Source organism: Chelonoidis abingdonii, chromosome 5, assembly GCF_003597395.2.
Source record: "Chelonoidis abingdonii isolate Lonesome George chromosome 5, CheloAbing_2.0, whole genome shotgun sequence".
In the NCBI taxonomy this organism is placed as follows: domain Eukaryota; kingdom Metazoa; phylum Chordata; order Testudines; family Testudinidae; genus Chelonoidis; species Chelonoidis abingdonii.
In genome coordinates, this window is record NC_133773.1 from 70,021,770 (window position 1) to 70,049,544 (window position 27,775).

Genomic DNA, 27,775 nt, shown 5'->3' on the forward strand with positions numbered 1-27,775 from the left:
TATTGTTATTCTTGTCCACTGGTAATAAATATGGATGTAGTTATCTGGTTGTGGAATGTAACATTTTCATCTCTAAACAGATTGAAAGAATGTGATGTTGTATAAACCTCTAGTTGGTAATTACAATCTGTAATATTCTTTAAAGAATTGCTGCTTATGGTTCTTGGGTGGTATGTAGAAACTGCGTGGAGATTCACTCACTATATTATACTATATAGGAAGCCAAAAAAGGGCTCAGCTGTCCCAAGTGGCACTTAATCTCATGCTCACAATAAATATTACTGAGAAAAAGAGCAAGTCTGTTTTGTATGTAGTGAGTCTGAAGAGGAACAATAAGTCACATTGTTTTCACACTGCAATATGCCTTTGATCTTTGTAGCAATTTTTTTTATTTACCTGCACACTTAACTACTTTCTTATGACAGACTTCATGTGATTTAGAATAATCACTGTTGATTTCCTTCAGTATGAGTGTTTGACAAAGTTGTCTGAAGTAAAGAAAACTCATATCTTTCATGTCATGTTCCATATGCTTTAATCTGTACAGCTTCTAAATGGTCAAAAGCTGTTTGAACCAAATACCGTGTTTACATGATACACATTACAGACTGGATTTTTAAAAATGGATAGTTATATTCTGTCTTTAAAAATATACTTATGCTTTACTGTTTTGTTTTAGTAGCTTTATTTCTTGCATGTAGAAATGACTGGCTATTTAAACAGGTGATGCAGTTCTTTCATGGAGTTCAAAAAATATTTAATGTTTATATTAAAATAATCACATTAAAAGGTCTCTAATGTTAGTAATGACTACCACAGTCATGCATGAAGAAAAAAGGCTCTGCTGCTGAAGATGGTCATAGTGAAGTTCTGGTTGTTTGCCCTTCATAACCCTTCAAGTCATAATTATGAGTAGAGCTGGGTAAGGTGTGCGTGTGTGTGTGTGTGTGTGGAGGGGGAGCATAAGTATTACTGAAGGTTTTTGTGAACTGTGAATCACATTCTAATTCAGTCATGTTTGTACCTCTTTTTGTTTGTTTCTTGGAAGTTTGTGAGAGAGTACAAAGTTTTGTTGGTATAGTCTGAATATTAACAGGAAATCAGAACCTGTAGCAAAGATTTGTCTAATCAAGAAATGAAATTAACTTCTGGCTGAAGCAGAAGTAGTTTATAAAAGTTAAATCTTCCAGTCCAGGAAGAGAAATAACAGCATGTGACTTACTGAAGGTGACTAGTCATACAGCTTAAGTAGCAAATCAGTGTAGACTTAGCAGTGAAATGAGGACAGACACATCGATGGATTTTATCTGGCAGACTGTAACACGTGAGGGGCTCTACCCACCCATCACCCATACTCTTCTATACCAGGCAGGTGTTTCAGCACTCCTACTATAGGTCTCATAACTGAGAGTAGTCTCTCCTCGGTCTACCTCCCAGGACTCAGTTCACTCTGAGGGGGATAGACGGTGCAGAAGAGTGGGGCTCTCAACCCACAAGGGCCACAAGGTCTGACCATATCCTCTAAGCCAAAGGCCCATCACCAAAATCCTAGGTTTTTATATCTAGGAACTGTTCATTTTATCCTTTAACCCCACAGGGAACAGGGAGTGCCATCTTTATCACCACCTCTTCTCTCCCAACTACTGCCCAGTCCAGGCCCTCACATTCCACAACCATTTGTCAGTGCCTCCATCTGACATATGTGCACATAATCCCTGAAAAATTCATGCCTTTTGTAATATATATCCCTATGCTGTATCACTGAACCTCCTGTCTCCAGGAATATGCTAGTTACCTCCCTATTCACTTTCTTCCTTGTCTTGTCCACACAGGCTGATCTGCAGCTCCCTGTCAAATCCATCTTGTGAGCGTTTCTGACCATACTAACACAATCACTTGCCACAATTGCCTAATCAACCAACATCCCTCTGGATTCTGTCCCTTAAATTGACTCCTGTGCAGCCCTCAAGATTATTCCTCCTGAGGTGAATAGCCAGCATGTGAGTGGGTTTGCTTTGTTTAACAATGAGAGCAGAAGTGGCATGAGCTGATCTCACTGCGTGCCTCCTCTGCTGAACCACTGGATGCAAACATCTTCGGACCTGAAGCCTAGCTGAGATCTACCTGCCATCCTGGCTGCCTTCTTCTACAGAGTGCTTCAAATCTGAATATTAAGTATGCTCTGGGTATCCTCTGAAACAAAAAAGCTCCCAGGGTTAGTTACTTTTTACTGTTCCCTGCCATCTTTTCCTTGGTGTGGACATACGTCCTGTAACCAGGGCCGGCGCTTTCATTTAGGCGACTTAGGGAGTCATCTAGGGTGCCAGCATTATGGGGGGGGCAGTATTTTGCCGGGGGGGCAGCAGGCTGCTCCGGTGGACCTGCCGCAGGCATTTCTGCGGAAGGTCTGCTGGTCCTGCGGCTCCGGTGGACCTGCCGCAGGCATTTCTGCCGACGGTCCGCTGGTCCTGCAGCTCTGCCTGCGGCAGATCCACCGGAGCCGCGAGACCCGCGTGCGGGGCGGCGAAATGGCCCGGCGCCTAGGGCGCCAGAAACCCTGGCGCCGGTCCTGCCTGTAACATCTTGATTTCCTGTGTCCTATCACCTTTACTATCCATGGACCAAAACCCCTGCATCTGTTGATGTCACTGTCCCAATCCTGAAAGAATGAATGCCAAATATACCGAGGTCAAGAATGCAGTAGCGCAAGGTTTTTTCTCAGTACTGCAGGAAATTGGTATCTTGTTAGGAAGCTGCCATTGCCCTGTGTGGATGGCTGCAGGCTCTGGATTTTTAGTAAGGCTTTCACTGCCTTTACAGGGCACAAGTGTGCGTCTGAACATTCCTTCAACACCACATATTCCCTTCTGGTCTTTTTGAGGACCTTAACTTCCGGGACACTATTCCTGTCTGTTGTACATCTATTAAATTCAGTGCTCCCTGGAACCTTCCCGCAGTTGCCAAAAGCACCAGTTCCCTCACTCAAAAAGTGCCCAAAAGGGCAAAAATCAATGCCACCCTAAAAAAAAATGGCCTCCCTCTCACAGCTGCAGACCCATCTTAAAGCCTTTAATAAGACTGGGTTTTACCTATAACAGTGAATGTTGTCCCTCTAGTATCAACCCTTCCTGTATCACCCTTATAAGTACTTCTGTAGTAAAAAATGCCTGCCTGGGTCTGGGAAACTCACCAGCCTACTTGAGTAGGACAGGCCTGCTATCCCACCAGATATAGTGGAGAGAGCCAACCAGCAATGAGTCAGAGACATCCCATATTGCACCATCTGGTGTATAGGTATAGACCACCCATGATGAAGCCCTTCTTGAGCCCTAAATGCCATGAATTCTCTAAGGCTGGCTCATCAGCCCTGCGGGTATGTCTGCATTGCAGTTAGAGACCCATAGCTTGCCCATGACAGCTGACGAGGGCTCACGAGGCTTGGGCTAAGGGGCTGTTTAATGGCAGTGTAGACATTCAGCTCAGATGTAAAATGAAGGCCCTTACCAGCTTTGTTACCTGAGCAGTCTTAGCCAACTGTATATTTACAATATGGACCACAGATTGTTTTTTGTGCCAGAAACACACTTTCTCTTTTAAAAGCTTTCTCCCCAGAAAGTGACTGCCAGCAGTATAGGACAAACTTGATCAAGGTAATGTCTCTTGTAATGTGCACACCACCTTACTTGACAGTAAACCTATTCCTCCCAAGATGTCAAATTGTATTTGCAGTTCAGTCTTGAGCAACCAGTCCAAATGTCATACAGAAATCCCATTAAACTCCTCCAGAAATCTTTCCCACATTTTAAAATCTCCTTTCGTTTCCCTTGTCATTCTGACAGTGGTGGGGGTTGTACACTCGAGAAGGACCTGATGCCAGATGGGTGCAGAATGCCTGACTAGGAGCTACCAACCATGGAAACTTTAGGTGGCCCCTGACTACTTGTTCCCTCAATGCAATTTTATTTGTCCCTTTGAGAGCCCATGTCAGTGCCCTGACCAATTCTATCTTCTCTACAAGTAACCTTAGAAACACCCTGAACTGTGTCCAGTTCTATGCCCAGGTATATTTAAAGGTTGAGCAGGGCCTTCTTTTTTCTCTATGGTGAGGGTACCTTTGGGCACTCAGCAAGTTCTAGAATGCCTTGAGCAAGTACTCATAGTTGCCTTTCCCTAATCTACCTTACTTGCAAATAAGTTGTCAAGCTAGTGCACCGAATAACACATGCTATACTCCCTCACAATTGCACATTCCAACATGGAGCTGAATCTTTTGAAAGTGGCACATGACAGAGAGCACCAAGATGGGCATGGCTTTATCAAACTGAAACCCACACAAGGTATTGTCCCTGCTGTCGCTTAAATGGCAACCTTCGGAGTCATTATATGCTCAAAGCCTTTAACAGACTTCAAATTCTCGGCCCAGGATGGCATCTCACTCCCTCACATATTGAAAAACAGCTGAAAATCCATTCCATAAATAAGCTGTTTCTTTTTTCTTGGGGTAGCCCGTAACAAATTCCATAATACCCGTACCTTAATTGGAGGAGAAACCTTTTCCATGATTACTGCCTCCCCTGTAGCACCTTCCTCCCAAAACACTGGGTCCTTGTGGACACCCTTTCCTACCACTCTCTTGGAACTGCCTTTTACCCCCATAACAGGACAGAGTGCTTTGCTGACCCCCATCCCGCCTCCTACAGTGGTGTCTGCACTAGTATTGAAAGCAAAAAAATATCCCATTGTTAAATGCAAAGCATACATTCGCTTTTAAATCTGCAGTTTGAAGCTGAGGTTTTGGCACTGGCAACTTCTGTGAATGTCAGCTGGATGGGGCGATAAGGAGTCATACTCTACACAAAATGTCTGGTCTGTTTTACCCCAGGGTAATTCAGGTTCCTTTGCTGTCCACTGTTCATATTCCCCACCATATGTTGTGTATGCTCTCTCTATTAAGTCCTCAGACCTGAACAAGGAAATACATCTTTCTGGGTTCCTCACACAAATTATACCTACATGAATGTGAAAGTCCATGGTCCAGTTCTCAAGAGTGTGAGGCGCCTTAGATCTGTGGGATTCGTCCTAGTCTTTTCTGTCCTTTTCCCCATTCCTTGGTCTGCTCTTCCATAAACTGCAAGGTAAATAAATCCACAAACTCCCCCTTCCAAATCTTTGCCTTAACCTCTTTAGAGAGATGAGTCCCCAGGGACTGACTGGATCCCTCATAAGATCAAGGCCTTTACCTGCCCTCTCTTCCACCTGTGTCTCATTAAGAATGCTGCTGACTAGTTGTGTGTGTGTGTGGTGGGGGGGCCTCCCTGACTGCTCTGTATCCCTTTGTGGAATATCAGTTCTGCCCCAAACCTGTGACATTGTTACACCCTCATCTAAGAGGGGCCCATCCTTCTCAGGAAAGCTGCCCAGCCTATGGGCCACAATGCCAATGGTTTCACCAGGTTCCCCCCGCCTGTCCCATGAGAAGGGATGTCAGAGGGAAGAGTGATGTAGACAGATACCTTTGCACCTGAGGGCTGCAATCCCTTCTTTCGCTATGTGCGGGCTGCTGGTAAGCCCTACTGCTGTATCCCTAGGAAGCCTGCTGGACTCCTGATGGGTTATGGGGGCAAAGTGCAGGCCCCAGGACATTCACCTACTCCTTGTCCAACTTCCTGAGGCTTGGACCCTCACTTTCCCCAAACTTGGACCCATGGTCCTCCTGTAAAAAGAATTCAGGATCCCCTCTGAGAGGAATGCACTCCTCTAATCCTGTGAAGACTGAGCACATCCTTCCCCCATGGGATGGCAATCCAAGGCCAACAATTCAGGCAATTTTGCTGGAGAATGAACCCTCACCCTTCTCCACAGCCTCCTGTAAGGCCAGGCTGAGTTGCTCCAATGCCTGACTCCTTCAGAGTGGCTTCTGGACTGGGCACCTCCAGACCTGCTGTCCATATCTTTGGCTGAAGCCTCATGAGCCCTTCCCCTTCCACCATCCATAGTAGGAAGGGAGGGGGCATAACCAGACACAAGGAGCATTATGTTCCTGCGGCAGCTACATTATACCATGCCATGAGCAGGTTGTGGGGGAGCAGTTGCCACAGACCTGGGCCTGGCAAGGCTGCCCAAGGACACAGGGCCCTTTGCAGCTGCCTTAGGGATATCATGTGACCTACTGTTTCCCCCCATACCGCCTCAAGCAAGGGTGTGTGGACGTTGCCACAGTTGCAGGCCCAACCTGGGCTGTACCACCTTGGAACCCAGCTGCCCATCAGCTTCCCTGTGCAGCTCTGAGCTTCCCTGCCCTTGAGCAGGGGAGCCAGTATGGAAGCCTCCCTAAAGGGGCTTCTGCTCCAATAGTGGTCAGAACCTCCATGCTGGGGAGAAGGGGTAATTCTTACCTGTCTTTCTTTGCATACTATTGGCAGCAGCTGCTGCTGCTGGAATGGTAAGTAACTCTTTCTCTGCTGGAACAGAGCTGAAGTGCAGGTACCTGCTCCAAGTTAAATCTTATGAGCTTGGAAATGCTGGCCATACAGCACTCTTTCCCCCTCCCACCCCGCCTAACTGCCCAATGGGTGCCAGAGGCTCCAAGGATGGTGAGGAGGAATTACCTGGTATCCCTCAGTGAGTGACTCCCTCCCTCTCTGCTGGGGCTGTCCTCCTCTGCCAGGAGCATCAAGTTACCCTACCAGTTGAGGATTGTGGGTGACATTTCTGAATATTGAGTAATCGAATGAATGCCCACTCTACACAGTTTGCAAGCTGACATTATTTCTAGTAAACTATTCACAGAATAGTTATGAATATCAAACAAATCAGTAAAAATCACTATTTATTTGTGGACAATTTGTGGAAAGGACCAAAAGAGATAAATTCACCAAATCAGAACAAATATTTGGCCTTCTCTATTCATGTGCATTTTAAAGCGTAGTCTGGGAATAAATGAGTTTGGAACAAACAAATGGAACAAAAGGTTGCATATAAATATAGACCAAAATGAATGTAAGAAAAATAATGTGGTTTTGTCTACAAGACTTTTACCAAGAAGTATATTTGAAGATGGAAGAAAACTACTACTAATAATTTTCCTTACAATTTTATTCCTGATGAAAATATCAAAGGCAGACTACTATTGCTAGCTTTATTTCTATATGAGTGTCAATCTAATTTCCACTTTACCTAGAGGCATTTTGGACTGTGAATGGAAGGGGTGTGCTTTGACCAGTAAAGTGATTAACAAAATTGCTTCATATTGAGTTCTCTTTTGTGAATTACAGATTGTTTTCTTCTCTATGTAACCAGAGCAAAGGGTGTAATCCTAGTGGTTTTGTGGAGTTCTGCATCATTTTCATCCACAGCATCATGCAGTTAATGTCATGGTGAACTGCTATTATCATTCAGTAGGGCACTTTAAAGTATCATGTTTTGTAGTGTGCACCTGTTTAACTCACCAAAAAACTGAGACTAAGATCCCACAGGTTTCCCCTTCCCACTCATCAATTTTAAGACATATTTTATGGCAGCTCTGTGGGGCTCAAAGGCCCCTTATTTTTCAAAGAATAGCGGTAGTAATCACTGCACTCTTTCTCTGCCAGTTGTTTCTTTTTGCTCACCATTATTGATCAGCTACACTGATTACATGGAATTAGAGATTCATAAATAGTTACTGTCTTCAACTACTGTCTGATGCAATAAAGATTAAAGAAATCAGGAGCTTTATAGTCTGCCTGTTGGCTGAGTTTGAGAAGGATGACAAGTGCTCATACTATAGAGAGATGCTCAGGCCTTGTGCCAAGCACGCCTAAATATGTGGTCACAACAAAGGTATTGCAAATCAGTGCCATTTGATGTATCACTTTTTTAATATTCTTGATCCTTTGACTCCATATTGTTGTCTGAGTGATCAGAATGTTGTAACTTCTTTGGATGAATCTGATGTGTGCATGGCAGGGCACTCCATGTAGTAAATCCTAATGACACCCCTTCCCTCCTGTATTCTATACTACTACTGTTATTTTAAGACTCTATGTTTACTGTTGACTGCAGTTCTCCTTTGAAGTAGAAAAAGATAATCAAAGAGCTTGCCTGCAATCTGTGTGAAGTGTTTGAATTCCATTTAGTAATCAAAGTTAAGAAATTACCATAATCAGCTGATTTTAAAAAATAGACTGATACTCTATTTTCAACATAATTTGGCTGCTGAACTTGAGACACCCAAAGGGGCCTGATTTTCAGAAAGGCCTGTTCATTTACCTTGTGAAACCAGGACACCTTTAAAGTCTCTCAAATTGAGCACTCAAAATTACTATTTTCTTTTGAAAATCTTGGCCACATTGTCTCTCTTTAGTGGGGATAGGAGTAAAATTTCACAAAATCAAGGAATATACTATAAAAAGCTACCTCATTTTGTGATATAAAACGCAAAGCTCCCTAGGACAATATTTTACACTACTGTTATTCAAAGGCAAATAATTAGTATTTGTTTTACTTATCAAACATTTTATATGATTTTTATGTGCTGTGATGGATGTTTTGGGTTTTTTCAAATCACATTGCCTAGCTTTTGAAACTAATAGAGCAGAATCTTGAAAGGTTCTATGTTGCTATTGGCGACAGAATGAAGAAGAAGAAGAAGAAAACAAAACAGTGAAGAGTATTGACTGTGACTGAATTTTATCGGACTATGCTATTGCCTCATGATTTGAAAAAGTAATTGACAGTGGGATATAAGACTCAAAAGCAGGGAAAAAAAACAAAACAAAAAAATCCTACAAGGTGGCCAGAGCCGGGGTGCAGAGGGACTCCCTGTGCTGCAGAGTGCGTGCCTGGTCTAATGGGGGGGAAGAGAGGGAGCGGGGGGGAGAGAGAGAAGGGGCAGCCAAGGCTTTAGAGGGGCGCTCACCACGCGGCCCCAACCGCCGCACCACCTGCTGGGAGGGCTCTGCGCCACTCCGGTCGGCTGGGAGAGAAGGACGCGGGCTGCCCTGTCAAGTTTGCTGCAGGGTGCTCCCCTCCTCCACGCCCTACAGGGCAGCCTGCTCGGGGAACCAAAAATAAAAACACCTGCTGTGCCACCCTAGGATTGTGCAGAATGCTGCCCCATAGAATCTGCCGCCCCAAGCACGAGCTTGCTCGGCTGGTGCCTGGAGCCGACCCTGATTCAGTATATCAAGGCAATGAATTTAGCTGTATGAAAAAACTGCCGTGCTGTTCCCCAACCAGCCCAGCTTTGCCGCTCTATCCACACTGTTTTTTTTTTTTGGTTTGTTTTTTTTCCCTGCTTTGCCACTCCGGCCATGCCGCAGGGTTTTTTTTTGTTTTTTTCCCCAGCTTTGCTGCTCCAGCTGCGCTTTTTTTTTTGCCCCTCCCCCCCGCTTTGCCGCTCCAACCACGCCGATTTTTTGTTTGTTTTTTCCCCCCTGCTTTGCTGCTCCGACCGCCCCCTCCTTTTTTTTGCTTGGGGCAGCAAAAAAGCCAGAGCTGGCCCTGACTGACTTTAGCTGTATGAAAAAACTCACACAGATACAGAGAGATATTTATGACACTATCTGTAACTTTCACTCCATACATCTGAAGAAGTGGGTTTTTTTACCCACAAAAGCTTATGCCCAAATAAATCTGTTAGTCTTTAAGGTGTCACTGGACAATGGCTCCTATACAGCAAACAGGAGAAGATAACCACCTGATTTGCTTCTAGGTGTTTCTATAGGTTTCCAGACTCTTCAAGGAGGGCCTGCAGGATTAGAATAAATTAGGTTAGTTTGGCAGATTGGTTCTTGACAAATCCATGCTGGCTATTCCTTATAACTCTATTATGCTCTAGATGTTTACAAATTGATAATTTAATAATTGGTTCCGGTATCTTTCCTGGTATTGAAGTTAAGTGGAGTGGCTTATAATTCCCCAGGTCCTCTTTCTTCTTCTTTTGTAAAGATAGGTACTTTGTTTGCCCTTCCCTTGTCCTTTGGGACCTTACCCATCTTCCATGAGTTTTCAAACGTAATTGCTAACAGTTCTGAGATTGTTTCAGGTAGTTCCTTAAGTACCCTAGGATTAATTTAATCAGATCCTGATGACCTGAATACATGTAACTTATCTAAATATTCTTTAACCAGCTTTTTCCCTATTTTGGCTTGCCTTTCTTCTCTCTTGTTAGTATTAATTGTGTTGGGTATCTTGTCACCATTAATCTTTTTAATGAAGACTGAAGCAAAATAGGCCTTAAACATCTCAGCCTTCTTCATGTCATCAGTTATTAGCTCTCCTTCCCTGCTAAATAGAAGACATACACTTTCTTTCATCTCTCTCTTGTTCCTAATACATTTGAAGAACCTCTTGTAATTGCCTTTTATGTTCCTTGCTAGGTGTAATTCATTTTGTGCTTTAGCCTTTCTGATTTCTCTCTACATCTTTGTGCTAGTCCTCTGAACTGCTCCTTAGCAATTCATCCATGTTTTCACTTTTTTTAGGATTCTTATTTTTTTTATTTTAAGGTCATTAAAGAGCTTGTGATGGAGTCATATTCTTACTATTCTTGCTAAATTGAAAATAGTAGATAAAATGATAGAGACAGATGTGTGTCAGAAATCTCAGCCAACCATCTGATCCCAAATATCTCTCCATCCCTATAGGTTTCGCTTTAGTCTCTATTCTTTCCTTTTCCTGTCATAGTGAGCAGACTACATTTTTCAAGCCTTTTCAAAAGAGCAGACATCTCAGAAGAATGCTGAGTATGGATGCTGAAAAGGACATACCAGCTCCATTAGATTACATTGGAATCATGAAAGCACAGAAAGACAGGAATGAAAAAAGAGAGTAATTGCGAAGCTGGCTTGTTTTTTTTACCACTCCCTCAGAAAAATATGACTCTCCAGGAAGACTCTTATCCAAGAAAAAGGGAGAGGGAGAACAAGTGGACCATTTATTTCTGGACTACAGTCTCCCAGTATGGAAAGATTACTTTTGTGGGCCACATTATCTGTCACATACCAGAAAAATCTTGGGGGAGAGGGGGAGAGATGGCATTCCTGTTTACTCAATCGTAGGAGTATCATGGAATTTAAAACCTCATTTCACTCCATTTCAGGGTTATCTACAAAATATTCATCTCTCTTCTGTGGGTTAACAGATGTTAGGTAAATCTTCAACAGGTTATGGTATCATTAATATTTAATATTTCTTAAACCCTGCAACATAATTAATGAAGTAGCGTGAATTTTCAGATTAAATATGAAAGATTTACCTACTCGCCAACTAGAGTTGAGTGGCTATGAAATCTGGATGAGTGTTGGTAAGAAGTACAACAGAGATAGACACAGCAGGAATCTACTCCCTGCCCCCTGCTGCTTCTTCTCCACTCTCCCCTGCTCCTGACCCTCCCAGCTATGGAAGTCTGGTTGAAAGGTTAAGGTATTGGAACCAAACTTATAGCTTTTGTGTTCTTATTAGAAACAAAACTTTGTTTGGCCTCAGACCATTTGGTGGTTCTGGACTGAGTCAGAAATACAACAGGAATGCTATAGAGGGTGAGTCGTTGTGTGTTTTTAGAGTTGGGGAATTTTATGGAGACACAAGTCTATGGGGCCAGGTGAAAGGTTTGGGAAAATAGATGTAGCCACAATAGTTTTCTAATTCAATTTCTGATGTGATTTAGGCACCAGTCTATCAAAGCACTTATGTACATGATTAATTTTAAGCATATGAAGAGTCCCAATGAAATCAATAGAGTTACAATGGTATGAAAACTAGTGTTTTATTATTGAGCGGAGATTACCTGAGAGAAGATTCAAGTCCAGTATGGTCAGTAATGGGAGATTTTACTTTTATTCTTTTTTTATTTTTTAATTTGTCATAGAAAGCATTTTTAGACTTTAAAATAGGTTTTGCTCTTTGCATACTGAAGTGGAACATTCCCCATCCATTCTTTATTGAGAGAGGATAGCCTCTCTCTCCAAGCCAGAAAGCATGAATATATGGAGGGTTTTTGATGTTTACTGTCTCTTCTACTGGGAAGAAAAAAGATGTTTCTTAACGGATCCTTATTCAGGGAATGTGGGAGAGGAATATGAAAAAGCTGATGACAGAACTTCCTAATGATCCAGAAATGACTGCAGTAGATACTCCACTCCCAAGCAGAGCAGTAGAGGGCCAATCACTTGCCCTGCACACCTAGTGGTGTTATATGTGCTACTCTTATGTGAAAGACAGCACAGAAGCAGCACAACCCTGCAAAAAAGACTGATTTTAATCACAGCCATTTTATTTTGTTTGTTTGTTTTGGTCTACAAATCTCCTTTGTTTTTCAGAGTGCCTCCAAGGACATAAATAACAGTTCATTAGATCATAAGTGGCACCTTGGATAAAGAAATTCATTCTAATAGTTATATATAATAAAACTCTGTATTAACTACTATAAATACTAACTTCAGCTTGTTGTAGCACTGTTCTGTAATGTACTGTATGGATTTTTTTTAAATTACTCTCTAGCAAAATTTTATTTTTAAGTTGTTTTCTTGAAAGTTTCAATCTCTATTTATACTTTGATTACAGGTGCTGTTCTTATGTGGGTCGAAGGGGAAATGGTCCTCAGGCTATATCTATTGGCAAGAACTGTGATAAATTTGGAATTGTTGTTCATGAGTTAGGGCATGTGATAGGCTTTTGGCATGAACACACACGACCAGATCGAGATGACCATGTATCCATCATTAGAGAAAACATCCAACCAGGTGAGACAATTTGATAAGGTTCTTAGGTTATATTATTTCACTGTTTATTTTTGTTCTACTGAAGATTGTAACAATTTTTACACTTTTTAAATGAGTCTTTTCAATTAAAATAATTACAACTGAAATTTTGAGTGTTCTTAGAAAATTCAACATTCTAATAAACTAGCCAAAATTAACATTTTTATATTTACACTATTCTTTTTATCTGGAGGGATCCTAAGATGATTCAAACTATATACTATATATACAGTACAACTAAAGTGTAATCATGTCTGGAGTGGAGAGAAACAGCCAAATAGACAGCCAGTTAAACAACCTGGAGGAACTCCAGGGAAAACACTAGTCTCATGGAAAGAGCTGTGGGACCTTTCATGTTCGTACAATGGAGGCAGGACTGTGGTTTTATGGTAAAGATAAGTAAAATTGTGACAAGGCTTGGAAAATGAACTAAACACTAACAGAAATTGTTTTTTGACAGAAAATTTAGTTTTTCTCTAAGTAACATTTTTTGTGACAAGTGTCTGCTTTAAGTGAAAATGTTTGCGTTTCCAACAAAAATCAAAAGTTTTCTGTTTTCAGTCAGAAAATGTTTGGTTTTTCAATGAAAAGTCAACATTTTCCATGGAGGAGAACCTTTCTGACCAGCTCCATCCAATGCTTACTTGCCCTGGGCCTAAGCTTATTCACCACGCTGAACTATATTAGTGGCTAAGCCTCGCCCACACCAAGCCACACCTCCTACTATATGTTCTCCTACTGATTGTATACTACTGGGTGTGGGCCTGTTGGGTGAACTCAGTTCTTCTAATTAATGCTGCCCACTCAAATAACACTGGCTAACTTAATTCATGCTGCCTCCAATAAATGAGTTCTGGGCCGCTATCCATACTCCTAAATAAAATAGTTAATGCTGTTTTGCTCAACACTAAAGTCCTGCTGGACAGCATTCTACCTACCCACTCATTAAATATGATCTCATCCCTATCACACATATGTACAAGTCCACAAAACCCTCTGCTGCAGTGGCACACACTGACTATGTACTATGATCATCCTGCAAAACCCTCTACTTCAGGTGGAAGAAGTAGCAGGCCCCTGTTGACAACCCTGGTCCTTAAAAGTGACTTGTATGATAGTCAATTTACCTAACTGTGAAGTAGGGAGGTTGAGATTATCTTGTCAAGATATAAACCTATGATTCCAGAGACTCTGTATTTCAAAGTTGATGTTTTAGATGCTAAAGGCCTGATATTCAAAACTTCTGAAGCCCATGTTGACATGGAAATATGCCTTTGCAATTTTGCGTCAAATTTGCATGCACAGTTATGATGATTGTATACACAAAACCAATACTGGTATGCAAATTAATATGTGGTTATCTGGCTAGCCATTTATATACCCAGATTTAAATGCATAAACAAATCAGGTTTACAATCTATCCCATACCATTGAAAGTTTTATTCTTATCAAATGTTCTTTGCAATGCTTATCTGACCTGTTCTTGTTGGAATCAGAGTTAGGCTACAGAAGTTGATTTTGGCCCACAGAGATAGAAGAGCAACCCATAGAAGATAAAAATTGCTAGTTCTGCTAGCATGCTAGTATGCAAATACTGTACTTGATTCTACAAGCCTATGTTGCTGCAGATACGTTTACTTTGACAAATTATTCATATTTAATTCAGGTGAGTTCTTCGTGGCACAGTAACAAGTTTGAAATACAAAATTATGTTTAAACTTCTGAGAGATAAAAATGGCTTTTGGTAAAATATAGATTATAGTTAACAAGCAATTTAAATTGGTTTATCAGCAACTTTCATTTTTATTATCAAATGTGGACGATCATGCTGAGCATGAGAAGCAACGTAATCTAGAGGCTAGGGCTTAGGCCACGTCTATGCGATGTGCCATATCGGCGCGTTACAATCGATTGCTCGGGGATCGATATATCGCGTCTCATCTAGACGCGATATATCGATCCCTGAGCGCGCTTACATCGATTCCGGAACTCCACCAAAACCAATGGAGTTCCGGAATCGACATGGCGAGCCACGCACATCGATCCTGCGCGGTGAAGACGGGTGAGTAGATCGATTTTAGATAATCGATTTCAGCTACGCTATTCTCGTAGCTGAAATTGCGTATCTAAAATCGATTTTCGTGCGTCGTGTAGACCTGGCCTTAGAGTCAGAATGTCGGGGGTTATTCCTGGTTCTGTCTCTGACCTGGGTGACTTTGGCCAAGTCACTTCATCTCAGTCTGCCTAAGTATCATCATTTGTAAAATGGAAGTAATGATATTTAGCTGCTTTGGAAAGCATGTGGAGATCTACAGATGAAAAATACTGTGCAAGAGCAAAGGGTTATATTTATTTATTAGCTATTTCAGTCACAACAGCAGAGCATTCTGCAAGAGACAACAGATGACAGCTATGATCTAATCTAATTTTGTTGTCACTTCTTTTATGCCTAATATGCAATAGCAATATTTCATCCTTTAATTTGCCTTATAGTAAGATCAGATTGTTAGTTTTCCTCTCCTGACGACAGGTTGAGGCAGAACAAACTTGCATTGTCAGTTTCCTTCTCACTCTCCCTCCCCCTTGACACCTTCTATTCCTTTTTATAATATAGGTTGACAATCACTAATCAGATTGTGCCAGTCAGCAAAACCTGCCTACTGAAATCATTGACACTACTCACAGTAATAAGCAGAGTTGGGCTCATATTGTGAAAGGTATTTAGGCACCTAACTCCCATTGATTTACATGGGAATTAGGCACGTAATTACCTTTGAGGATCTGGGCTATATTTTTTAAGCAAAGGTTTGTACTAGAAGTGCTAATGTTGGCTTGCTCAAGGAAGGTCCATATCTTACCTAACTTTGTCCTTATTTCTCACGCACTGATGACTTGATAACATGATTACTCCCTAAATTTTTCACACATGCACATAATTTTTAATTCTATTTGCATAATAATACATACATGATAAATACATCCTCAGCAACTTTTGCACATATTCAGCATAGACATATGTGCATGTGTTACGTGCTTGTGAGGGAAGTATGGGGTTGTAATTAAATTTTTGAATTGTACTCTGAGGGAGATGTACAGTCTTTCCAACTGTTAAGGAAACACTCTAGTCGCGTTCCTTTTGATGATACAAACAGTCTGTTGCTGTCAGTGGAAACATCCTGTGTGGTCTAAGAAGGGTGCTATAACTTGGCATATCCTAGCTTTTTAGGATTTTCACTGTGGGAGAGGGTGTCACACTTAACCAACTTAAATCCCTTTTAAACATTTTCAGAATGGAATTATAATAACGGATCAAGTTTCAAAAGAAATTTGAAGGTACAGATTAAACAGATATAGGATATTTTAGAGTCCTACAAAATAAATAGCCTAACAGGATAAAATCAAAAGAAATTATTTTTCAGTATATGGGGTTTCTCTGCTTTCATCTTAACATTGTTTTCGTTTTATTTGTTAACCAGTTGCTCAGTGTTTGTGCAGCAGAGTTTTATTTTGCTTTTAGTGCCTTATTTTACCAGATGGCTTGGGTAAAACAAGAATCTAAATTACACAACTCTTAAAAACACACAACATAACATGCAGTTTTGAAAATCTCTTTAAACTAAGCCAGGCTTATTATGTTTTAAGTATTGCACTACATGCAACTGATGTAAGTTAAGAATTAGTTTGTGCCCTGAAAAAGCCATTGTATGATTTTTTGGTCTTAAAGCAATATTTAAATATTTTAATTTGTTATGCAATGAAGCTGTTAAAATTCCCACCATACTCTTTGGAATGGGACTTTGAGCAGGACTGGCAGGGAACAGACACTTCTCATGGTTCTTAATCTGAAGGGTTGAGAGAGGTTCAGACTCTTCTCCTGCTACCCTTTGAGTCCACACATTGCACATATGCTCTTCCCTACTTCTGTGTGCTGCATCCTGGACTCCTATGTATGCTAAAAGGGGTTGGGTGCAGTAACTGCTCCTTGCCCTCCTTCAGGCTTTGCCTGTGATTGGTGGATTCATGTAACAAGGAGAACTTGTTGCCACCCAGACCTGCATGTGAATGGGTACAGTATTTACCTTCCTCCTGGGTTGGGACTGCCATTCTCAGGCCACCTGCCCTTCGCTTTGCAAGTTTCCACCTTCCTCTCTAGTTCCTAACTGAAGCTGCTAATGCCCCTTCTTGTCAGAGCCTTTGGGCTTAGTCATCAGTAATTGGAATCAGAAAGGCATTTCCATCAAGAGGAAATTGGCATGTGCAGTGAGGGTGTTTTTGATTTTCTGTTCGTGTCTAAGAGGTTTGGCCAGTATTGTTCATTAATGTGGGTAACAACTTTTGGCAGGAGTTCAGTGGATTTGGGTTTGAGCAAAGGCCAGTTTGCATATTTGTATACTGACAAGGACCAATGGCTTTCGGCCGGGACCTGAGGTTGCTGGAAGGGCTGGAAGTGAGCTTCTACTTCTTACACAGATCAGAGCTCTCTCACATGTGCCCCTAACAGTTACATGAGGTTAGGGTGGGAGGGGTAGTGGGAAGTTGGCCCAAATAACTGTTGTGGTAGAAGGGGACTGAAAGGGTAGCCTCTACTTAAGCAAAGTCACTTTGGTAGCCAGCCTGTGGAATTCTCACTGAACAGCTATCTCAGGGGTGGAAAAACTACAGTCCAAGGGCTGGATCTGGCCCTTCAGGGCTTTGGATCTGGCCCGTGGGATTGCCCCCGATGGTGCCAAAGGCCCCGTGTCGCTCTCAGAAGCATCCAGCACCATGTCTCTGTGGCCCCTGGGCCAGGGGGGCAGAGGGATTCATGCATTGCCCTTCCCTCCAGGCACCGGCTCCCGCAGCTCCCATTGGCCAGGAACAGGAAACTGCGGCCAATGGGAGTTTCAGGGGAGGTACCTGGAGGCACGGCAAAGGCAGAGCATGCGGATCACTCCACCCTTCTCCCCCAGGGGCTGCAGCGCTTCCTGGAGCAGCGCGGGGCCAGGAGCAGGGCAGGTATGCAGGGAGCCTGTCCTGGCCCCGGTGTGCACTGCTGCCACCCCAGAGCCACTTTAGATAAGTGGTGCTGGGCCAGAGCCCAAACCCCTCCTGCACCCCATCCCCCAACTCCCTGCCCTAAGCCTCCTGCCTGCACCTCGCACCCCTTCCTGCACCCTAGCTCCCTTCCTTGAGCCCTCTCATACACTCCCACCCCTCCTGCACCCCAACGCCCTGCCCCAAGCTCCCTGCTGCACCCTGCACCTCTGTGTACCCCAAACCCCTCCCCGGAGCTCCCTCCTGCACCCAACCCCTGCCCTGAGCCCCCTCCCACAGTCAGCACCCCTCTTGCACCTCTGCCTTGAGCCCCCTCCTGCACTCCACATCTCTCCTGCACCCCAATCCCCTTCCCTGAGCCCCTTCATGCACCCCACAACCCTCCTCTGCCCCAATCCCTTGTCCTGAGCTTCTTCCTACACACCACACCCCACATTCCCTCCCACACCCCAACCCTCTGCCTCAGCCCTGCATACAATTTCCCCACCCAGATGTGGCCCTCAGCCCAAAAAGTTTGTCCACCCCTGAGCTATTTGCTAGGCTCTTTGTGGTGAGGTGGTTTTTTTCTTCTGCCATTGATGGCTAAGTTTTTTTCTTCTGCCATTGATGGCTAAGATGACTGTTGTGACCTCCACATTTGTCATAAGTTGGTGTTCTGTGCCTTATTCACTTACAGTGCATAGGTGAATGAAACAGCTAATTTATATATATATATATATAGTAGAATAAAGTTAGTAGTGCGTGTTCTAAGTGCATGGATCCTTCCTCCATTCATCCAGGTAATAAGAGAAGTTAATTATTCTAAAGATTAGATTCACTAAGATCCATGAGTTTCTGTGAATGGCATTGTAGCTCTTTTTCCCCTTCTCCCACCTTTATCAAAAGATTAATCTGAGACTTTGCTTATGACTCATTTGTAGGTCAGGAATACAACTTCCTGAAGATGGAGCCTGGAGAGGTGAACTCCCTTGGGGAACCATATGATTTTGACAGCATTATGCACTATGCCAGGAACACCTTCTCAAGGTTGGAGTCTCAGGTTATACTTTTTGACTTTTAATTCCATTTCTGTGTGTGAAAACTAGGAACCATAGATTTAACAATGGCATTTCCAGAACAACTTTAAAATATTATATTCCTTCAGCAGAGAGTGTTCCAGCAGAAGTCAAAACACAGCTTGTTGGTTTTCTTTAAATCCAACTATATAGGATAATTTGATTGCTTTATGTCTCGACATGATATTCAATTTCAAAGCAGCCTTTTAATCTTGTTTTAATTTAGATTTAATATAAAGATAACCTGGAAGCCTCATTTCATAACAGTTGTCTATTATTTTGTAAAACCTCATATGCTACAAAAAATTAAATTTAGAAGCATCAAGAACATGAAATATTTAGGTATGTGTTCCTTTCTCTAAGAGTGAAATTCATCTCAATACATAAGTCTAAGTAATTGTGTACCTCTGTGGGTGTAGTGAGTGAGATGTAAGTCTGGAAAATGTACCCCACAAACGAGGGCCATGGGAAAGGGCTGAACTAGGTTAGAGATGTAGTAAGTAGAGGCCCAGAGACAGAAACTTTGGTATCGAAGGCCCAGTATGAGCCCTGAGGCCTGAACTAAAATAATGGTCAAGACTTTGCTAACATAAAGCAAAGTTAAGCTGTGAGCCAGAGGCAGGCCCTGCTCACAGAAGCTGGCAAGGAAAGGGCTGATGCTGCAAAAAGAGACATACCTAAAAGGTACCGAACATTAGATATCAGAACATTCACATACTTGTACACTCCACACAGATAACAAGGAACAGGCTAACCCATCCCAATGACAGGGGCAAAAGGGTAATATGATGGATAGAGTTCTTTTTGTTCGAACCAACATGTACAAGGTGAGAGGCGTCACCTTACTGCGCAGAGGGGTTGTACCTTGCTGCGTAGAAGGGTTGCACCTCAATAAGTCAGGAGTGATGTGTAACTTGTTTGTACCTGTGTATAAGAATGCATCCCTGGGGCGGTGTCTTTGTCCAGCTGAGGGGCCAGTGGAAAGTCCCGTCACTGACTGAGCTGAGTTCATTGTCAAGAGGCACTTTCTCGTAGCATGCCCTGAGTTAGACTAAGAAATCTACAGGGAACTGCCATTGTGTCCATATGGCAATAAACCTGGCCGACATGCCTTCATACCTTTCTAGACTCTGTGGTCATTGGGGGTTCTCGTCGAGTCTGCTGTGTCAGCTATCTGCCGAGCTGGGGCAGCGCATAAGAGGGAACACACGCACGCAGCCAAGTGATACCAACATTGAACAGAGCAGAGCACCACACCGGTAGCATCTGACAACAAGAGACTGCAGGTCATTCTGTGCTGTTCATGGTGTTAGTGGCATTAGACCCACACAATCAAGAATCCCATTGTTCCCATATTGGGAGCTCCCACATTGCTGCTCCACTGCTGGTTATCCTTGCACAGCCTGCCTATGAAGTTTGAGTGTGGGGAAGGGTCTTTCACCCATAGTGCTGATTATATTTCATACCCTGTAGCTCACCCACTAACCACCCTATATAAATGTTATCATTGTAATGCCAATGGACCCCACAAGGGTAAAGTCTGTGGAGGAGAATTCAGGTTCAAGTCCCTGCTCCATCCCAGACTTTGTGTGAACTTGGGCAAATTGTGTAGCTACTGTATACCTCAGTTACCCATCTGTAAAATGGGAATAATAGCATTTTCCTACTTCACAGGGGTACTGTGAGGATAAATACATTAAGATTGTGAGGCATGCGGATGTTACAGTGATGGGGAGCATATATGTTCCATGAATGGATGGATAAAGCTCAGTGGTACAGGAGACAGAGCTTTCTCAGGGGCTGATCCAAGACTATGGAATGAACTCTTACATGCATTAAAGACCATCATCAGTCTCACTGCTTTTCACTATAAGTGCAAGGAACACTTATATGACCTGCCTTCTCTAATATAAGCACATAGCAGCATGTACATTTAAAAAAAAACCAAAAAATCTACCAAAACAGAACACTTCACACACAGTTCTCCTCCAGGAAGATGATGAGTGTGGGAACGAAACACATATGGTAGATGTTGTTTAATGCACTACTAGAAGGTGTTCAAATGCTACGTTGAGGAAGGTGATATAAGAAGTTTTATAGAATAGAAAAGAATAACCATAGTCTTAGTGCTCTGTAATGACTATAAAATGAGGATTTAGTTTCTGATCCTAGTCTTAGATGCTCCAGGCTGGCAGAAATTAAGAGTATGTCTATACTACCCGCTGGACTGGCAGGCAACGATCAATCCAGTGGCGGTCAATTTATCACGTCTAGTCTAGACACGATAAATCAACCCCCGTGCATTCTCCCGTCGACTCCTGTACTCCACCACCATGAGAGGCACAGGCAGAGTCGACAGGGGAGTGGCAGCAGCTAACTCACTGCAGTGAAGACACCACCGTGAGTAGATCTAAGTATGTCAACTTCAGCTACATTATTCATGTAGCTGAAGTTGCGTAACTTAGATCGATTTCTCCCCGCACCCTGCCAGTGTAGACCAGGCCTGAGAGTGCTATAGAGAATTGTATTCTACCCCTAGGCAGAAGAGAGTGTTTTGTATCACTTACAGAGGCCATTAAGGCCAATAAGACTTGCCATTGATTATGTTCAGAGGGGAAGTTCTATTCAGTGTGGAACTTTAACATCTGTTAGTAACTAGGATTTCGTTTCGTCACCAGGAACAGGTCAACAAAGACCACAAAACTTCATGAAGTAATAGTCACAACATATAGATAAGTATTAAGACTATCAAGGGCTTGTTATTTCCATAAGCCTTTTTAAGGTGGTGCTGGAGAACTCAAAAAAGGAACGATTTCTTATTGTCTAAATTTTAAATTCTATGGATTCAGGTTATACCAATGGAAAAATAAAATTAGAGTTTCTTGTTACAGTTGCTGTTTTGTTTTACAAAAATTCGGCTTTGTTCCTAGAAATAGTTATTCAGATGGTCAGTTAGTACTTTGAACTATTTCTTCTAATATTTAAAATAAACGTATTTCCTGCAGTCTGTCTTTATGGAATAATCCCAGTGATGTCATGGAGAGTTTTATGTGTGCAATGACAGCAGGATATAGGAAAAACATTCAAAATGGCCAGTTTAGTGTACTTCAAAAAGCAGCCTCTATTCCTAGGCTCGGATTCTGCCTTAGCACACTGAGTATTATGAAGCAACATTATACAGTCAATACTGGTAAGTGGTAATACAAGATTTTAGCTTTCAGTGTATGTGCTACAAGTATAAATGAGTATCAAAGATAAGAAGGAAAATCTAGCAAAATTTTTAATAAGCCCAGTGACATCACATCAGAATTCAAAGGTTTTCAGACTCTGTAGCATGTTAATGGAACATATTTCTTTTTTCATATTGCTCCTAATATTAATTTAATACTGCTTTAATTAACTCAAAAGAATCAGATTTAAAAAATATCTGACTTAAACCCATCAAACCAAGGACATTCTGAGATAAGATTAATACTTAATTTTGCTCTCTGTTACATCAGAGTCATTTGGAGTAATTTTGCTGAAGTCAAATGAGTTAGCATGGATTTATATCATTGTAATAGAAAGCAGAATTTGGCTCACCATTCACGTCTTAGCAGCAGAAGGACAGCTCAGGGGTCTAACACATAACAGAAGAATGATCTTACTAAATACCCTTACACTGAAATAGCTTAGCACAGTTTTATGAATTAAAGATACATTGGCAACCTTAATTCTGAATTGCCCTGCTTTTCATGGATGCAAGTAAGACCTTTAATACCTCCTTGAAACTTCATTTGGAACAGGGACTTTGGAAGCAGAATTTCACAGCAAGGCAATGTGTAATTGTTCATGTTGTTGCCAGGCAGACAATAGACTAAGCAAACAACAGATCCTGTCTTCAATGTGACAAATACTAGGTCCCAACAATCTTTTCCTATTTAATTTAAATTTGAGTAGGAAATTTCTGGGCTATTGTTGTCTATTCGAAATAAAAAAGTAGTTGCCAGTTTGCATTAAAGCAAGACTATTTTCTATTATCATTGCTACTGTTTAAGCCATTTTTTCAACTTGGGGAATTTTTCTCTTCCATTCACTTTTTTCTTTTCTTTTTTTTTCATATTTTGCATTTTACCTTTTTAATTATCACAAAATATTTATTGTTTATAAAATAAATATATAATATAAAAACATGAATAGTTTTATAAAAAAAATTTCTAAGGTTTTATGAGTCGATTTTTGTTGTTTTATTTTTTTTTTTTTTAGGGGTATGTTTCTGGATACCATTCTTCCTTCCCGTGATGATAATGGTATACGACCTGCCATTGGTCAGCGTACTCGTCTAAGTAAAGGAGATATTGCACAGGCAAGAAAGCTGTACAGATGTCCAGGTATTTCACCATAAAAATACACACACACACACAAGCATGTTTTACTATGTTGTTTAAGAGAAATAATGTGTACAATTCAAGAATCAGATATAAAAATGTTGTGTAAGTGAGGACTGTGGAATTCAAAGCATTTACGTGTAGATAAACTGCCTGAAACTGAATTTACTCATATGACATTCTTGCTTTCTTTAGTTGTTCAGTGACTGGAAAAAACAACATACTATTTTGTCAGTTCTTATTTACATTTTGTAATTTAAAATCTGAGCTATACGTAGATAGATGATAGTGATGTGTAGTGTACCACTATATTGGAATCTGAGTGTCCTCCAAGGATCATTCTCAACATGTTTTTTCTGCACATAAGTATAAATGGAGTTCAGAAATTACATTTTTAATCAATAAACAGATTATACCCCTGCAGTGAGTTATATCTTCTAGACACTTTTTGCCTGTTCAGTGTATGAAAATGTGCAATTTAAAACTACACATTAAGTGAATTATAAGTGCACTGATAAGATCAGATACAGTTATCTTTCTATTATAGTCAGTGTTTGTCATCAGCCTTGTTATACCAATTATTTTTAAACAATTTTGAACTAGAGTTATAGTCTGATCTCTCAGAAACTGATGTAAATCTAGAGCAACTCATTTTAAACCATGGCGCTCAGTCCTTTACCACTGTGGTGCATAACAGAGATGGGATAACACGCTGTGATTTCCCAATTCTGGGTTTGGCTGATGTCTAGTTCAAATTTAGTGTAATTTAGAACAGCCTTACAGGTACCACACTGGCCATCTACCAGCCAGAATTTACCAGAGTGCAGCATGCTCTCACTACGCCCCATATGGTGGGATAAGAAGGACATGATGACTGAGAGAATTTTCACCTGATTGTTGAAGCCAGTTATATGGCCACTTCGTACCGCTTGAGCCACAAAAGGACTCAGGATTGAGCCAATGGATTTGCTTGAAATTTACATTAGTGCCAGAGGAATTAGAATCTGGCACAAGATGTTTGTATGCACACAACACAAAGTAAGTGTCATGAAAGTTATCAGCTGGCTAACAGTTATACATTGATTTGGTGAATTAAGAAGTTCTTCCACGTACACTGAACTTGTACAGAGTTGTAGGGCAAGCAAGGAAATCATCTTCTATCATTTCCTTTTAAAATCCTTTCAGCGGCCTTCAAAAGCCCTTTAGGAGCAATTTTGAAAATGTTATTTGTGAGTTTTTACAATATAAATAGATAGAAGAGGGAAATAATTTCTTGCATAAATACATTATGCACTACTCAATAGATTGACAAAGAGTAAAATATGCATGGGGGAAGAGTGTCTTTTTGTCTTACAAGCACTTAGGAATTATATACACTTACAGACACCAGAGAAATTCTTGAAGACGAAGAGAGTCAGTAGAGTCAAGAACGCTGTGCGTTCAGTCAGTATTTGTGTGATCAAAATGAATGAAGTAAACACCTCATTATATTCTGACAATATGCATCACGTCTGAATGACACCCCAGATATACATTTGTTTTTTTTTCCAATCTATTTGGAAAAGAGGTAGCATGTGCCTAAAAGTAACCTCAAAACAAATGTTCAGGGAAAAGATGTTTTTCTGTTCATCATGATAATTGTTCTTTACTGGCCATAGATATTGTCAGTGTTTTGTTCCGCAGTGATCTTTGGGTCTGCAGGGGTCTGGCTTTACAACACCATGCAAAGTTTCTGTTTTGCAATAATATGCTTTGGAAGATAGTAGCTGCTATTTGCAACACTGATAGACTAATACACACATTGAAATGAATGGAAGTATTTGAATGAGTAAGAGATGCAGGAGTATGTCCCTTTTTTGTGAAACACTTTGGCAAATTTTGGGATGAAAGGTATTGTATAAGGATCTGGTTTAATTGCATGAGTTAGTCCTATTACAGTGAGTAAGAATGCTCATGTGAGTAAAACCACAGGATTAGCTCTAAATGTAAAATATTATTTAATATAAAATGGTAAAAGTTCTCCATTAGCAAAATATTGCAAATGAAAGATGCTTAAATTGCAAAACATACAGCAAAGATTTTGAAAATTAATGTCCAATAATAAACAAAATAATCTTCAGAAACTGGGTACACTATTGTGATTAAAAATATATTTCACTGCAGACGGTAAGGAATATTAAGAGTTAATAGAGGCATATTAAGCTTTCTGTTTCATGTGAAACAGCATGGGATCATGTTAATATATCAGGCTGTGAAACTTCTGATGTTTGTTGTATTTTATAGCTATGCTATATTACCTGTATGGGTTGGAAAATGCTAATCACAATGTTTGCTTGTGATAGAACATCAGTGTTATTAATAGTATGAATATTTGCATAGTTTTCTACTTCTATGTTTTAATTACATTAAGTTTAATATAATAAAACATAGACACAGAAGATAATCACTTAAATGACATGATTTTTATGGAATATTTTCAATTTGGGGGCTTTATAAAGGGATTCTTATGTGCTTGACTGTATTCATCCTGATGTTTCCACTTGTGGCAAATCTCCAATTATTCTTATAAACAGAGACTTTTCAGGAAGCCATCTATTGCTTCTGAGGGATTACAAATACTTGTATGGAATCCTGACCATGATCAGTTCTCTGTACTGAGGGTTATTTAGAATAAAGCACCTGAAGTGTTGCTGTGTGAATGTTCCTCTTTCTCCAGCTTCTCTAGCCTGCGGGAAAACAGCCTCACTGGTGTTTTTAGTTAGGTATCATTATCCTAGAAAGTTTCTATAGGATGAGAGACATATTTCAACTTTGGAGAGACTGGGTGATAGAATTATATATCCTGTTTTCACCAGGTGTGAAGGGGCCAGGACTATAAGATTTATAAGATAGGAGTTTGATCTGTTTGTACTTTTTAGTTTGGATTGTGGTTTTGGTGACCTTTGTCAAGGAAAACACAGTTACTGATTTGGCATGGTTACTTCTTAATATTAAGTAAACAGAAAATACTCTTCCAGGATTTGGGCCCAGGTGTGCAGACTTTGAGTGTTTGAAATCTTACAGGACTCTGTCGCTTATTACACATATGTGATTAAGAATAAAAGGAGTAGGAGAAATAAATGAAGGAGAAGATGGACATTGATAGGTACAGAGCAAAAGAGAGATGAGCAGGAAAAAAGAGGGAAAGGAAAGAAGGGAGAAAATGGAGAGGAGCAGGTGGAGCAAGTCTGGCAGTAGAGAATTTAGGAAGGAGAGAGGCAGGAGGAAAGAAATTTGACCAATCAGTCTACAGTTTAAATTATGAAAAGCAGTCTCATCACATCATTGGTGTACTGGGACTGGGAAGGACTTAAGGGGGAGGTCCAGTTTTTTTCCTGTCCTGCTGCTGCTGAAGTGGTCTCTGCTGTTCCTAGATTTAATCCCTGGAAAGTCCAGTTTTGCTTCTTCTACACTATAGCTGGTCAAGGGAGGCTTCTGAGTCTCGATAAGCCTGTAGAGGGTGTTTCCTAAAGGGAAGCTCGCCATCTCTGGAGGCTTGGGAGGGAGGGAGGAAAGGTGGGCCTCAATGTCTCCTTTTCCCATTCCTGCTGTTGCTGAGGAAGACCCTGCTGCTCCTGGGGCCTGGCCCAGTCCTCCCCGTTGAGTCAGAAATAGTTGGCCACTAATTCTATGTTCTTTATTTTCTTGATACCCAACTTGAGACACCTGGAGTCTGATTTGCAAAAATGTTGAGCATGCACAGCTGCAACTGATGTCAATGGGAGCTGTGTTTTGAACATATACAATATTAAGTACTCAGAAAAATCCTACCCTAGGCATATCAGATTTGCAGCCCAAAATTAGTGGATGCTTGACAATTTTAACGTGAATGTCATGTGCCTCAGATCCACACTCAGAAAATGGTGATACTTAATGCCATTTTACCTCCCGGGGGGTGTTGTAAAGATAAATTCATTACTGTTTGAACCAGTCATATAGTTCAAACTCACTGTGATGATGAATGCCATAGAAAAACCCACCAGGAAACTAATCATTCTGTATTCAGTGCATTGTTTAAATGCTGTGTGCCAAATAAGCCCATGGGGCCACACACTGACTGATACAAGGATAGAAGGATGAAAAGAAATATTGAATAGCTACCCGTTCAGTAAACACCATCCATCTTACGATCTGAATGCGGCTGTGGTCTTGTGGAAAAAAAATTAAGTGATCATGTAATTAAAGGCTGCATCATAATGCATCTGAACGCACTTGAATTAATTTAGGCATTTCGCAATTTTTTGAGTTTTTGGCTTTGCAACCTGAAATACATATACACAGCACCAATATTATTCACCACTCCAGCTTCAGTGCAGAAAACTAAAATACTTCCTAATGTTTTTATACAAGTAAGCCACCATTAAATCAGTTATGTATACACATTTACCACGCAGTGGTATGAGAGTCTTTTTAGTATTTCCCTCATAACTTTAAAAAGAGAGAACTGCAGCATCTCAAACACTTGCATGTAGCAAATACTGATTGTTGTTCTTTTTTTAGTTTAAAAATAAATACTATATCTGTTGCAGGTATTTTA

The 27,775-nt window shown here is 41.1% G+C and overlaps 1 protein-coding gene across 2 annotated transcripts in view; it reads left to right on the plus strand.

Moving 5' to 3' along the window:
* The window catches only part of TLL1 (tolloid like 1), a 195,812-nt gene that overhangs the window by 104,463 nt on the left and 63,574 nt on the right, over positions 1-27,775 (plus strand). For both annotated transcript variants that reach the window (XM_075066357.1, XM_032785269.1), the window contains exons 6-8: positions 12,547-12,725; positions 18,698-18,803; positions 23,078-23,202. In XM_075066357.1, coding sequence (XP_074922458.1) covers positions 12,547-12,725; positions 18,698-18,803; positions 23,078-23,202 — 410 coding nt within the window. The remainder of the gene's footprint in view (positions 1-12,546; positions 12,726-18,697; positions 18,804-23,077; positions 23,203-27,775) is intronic.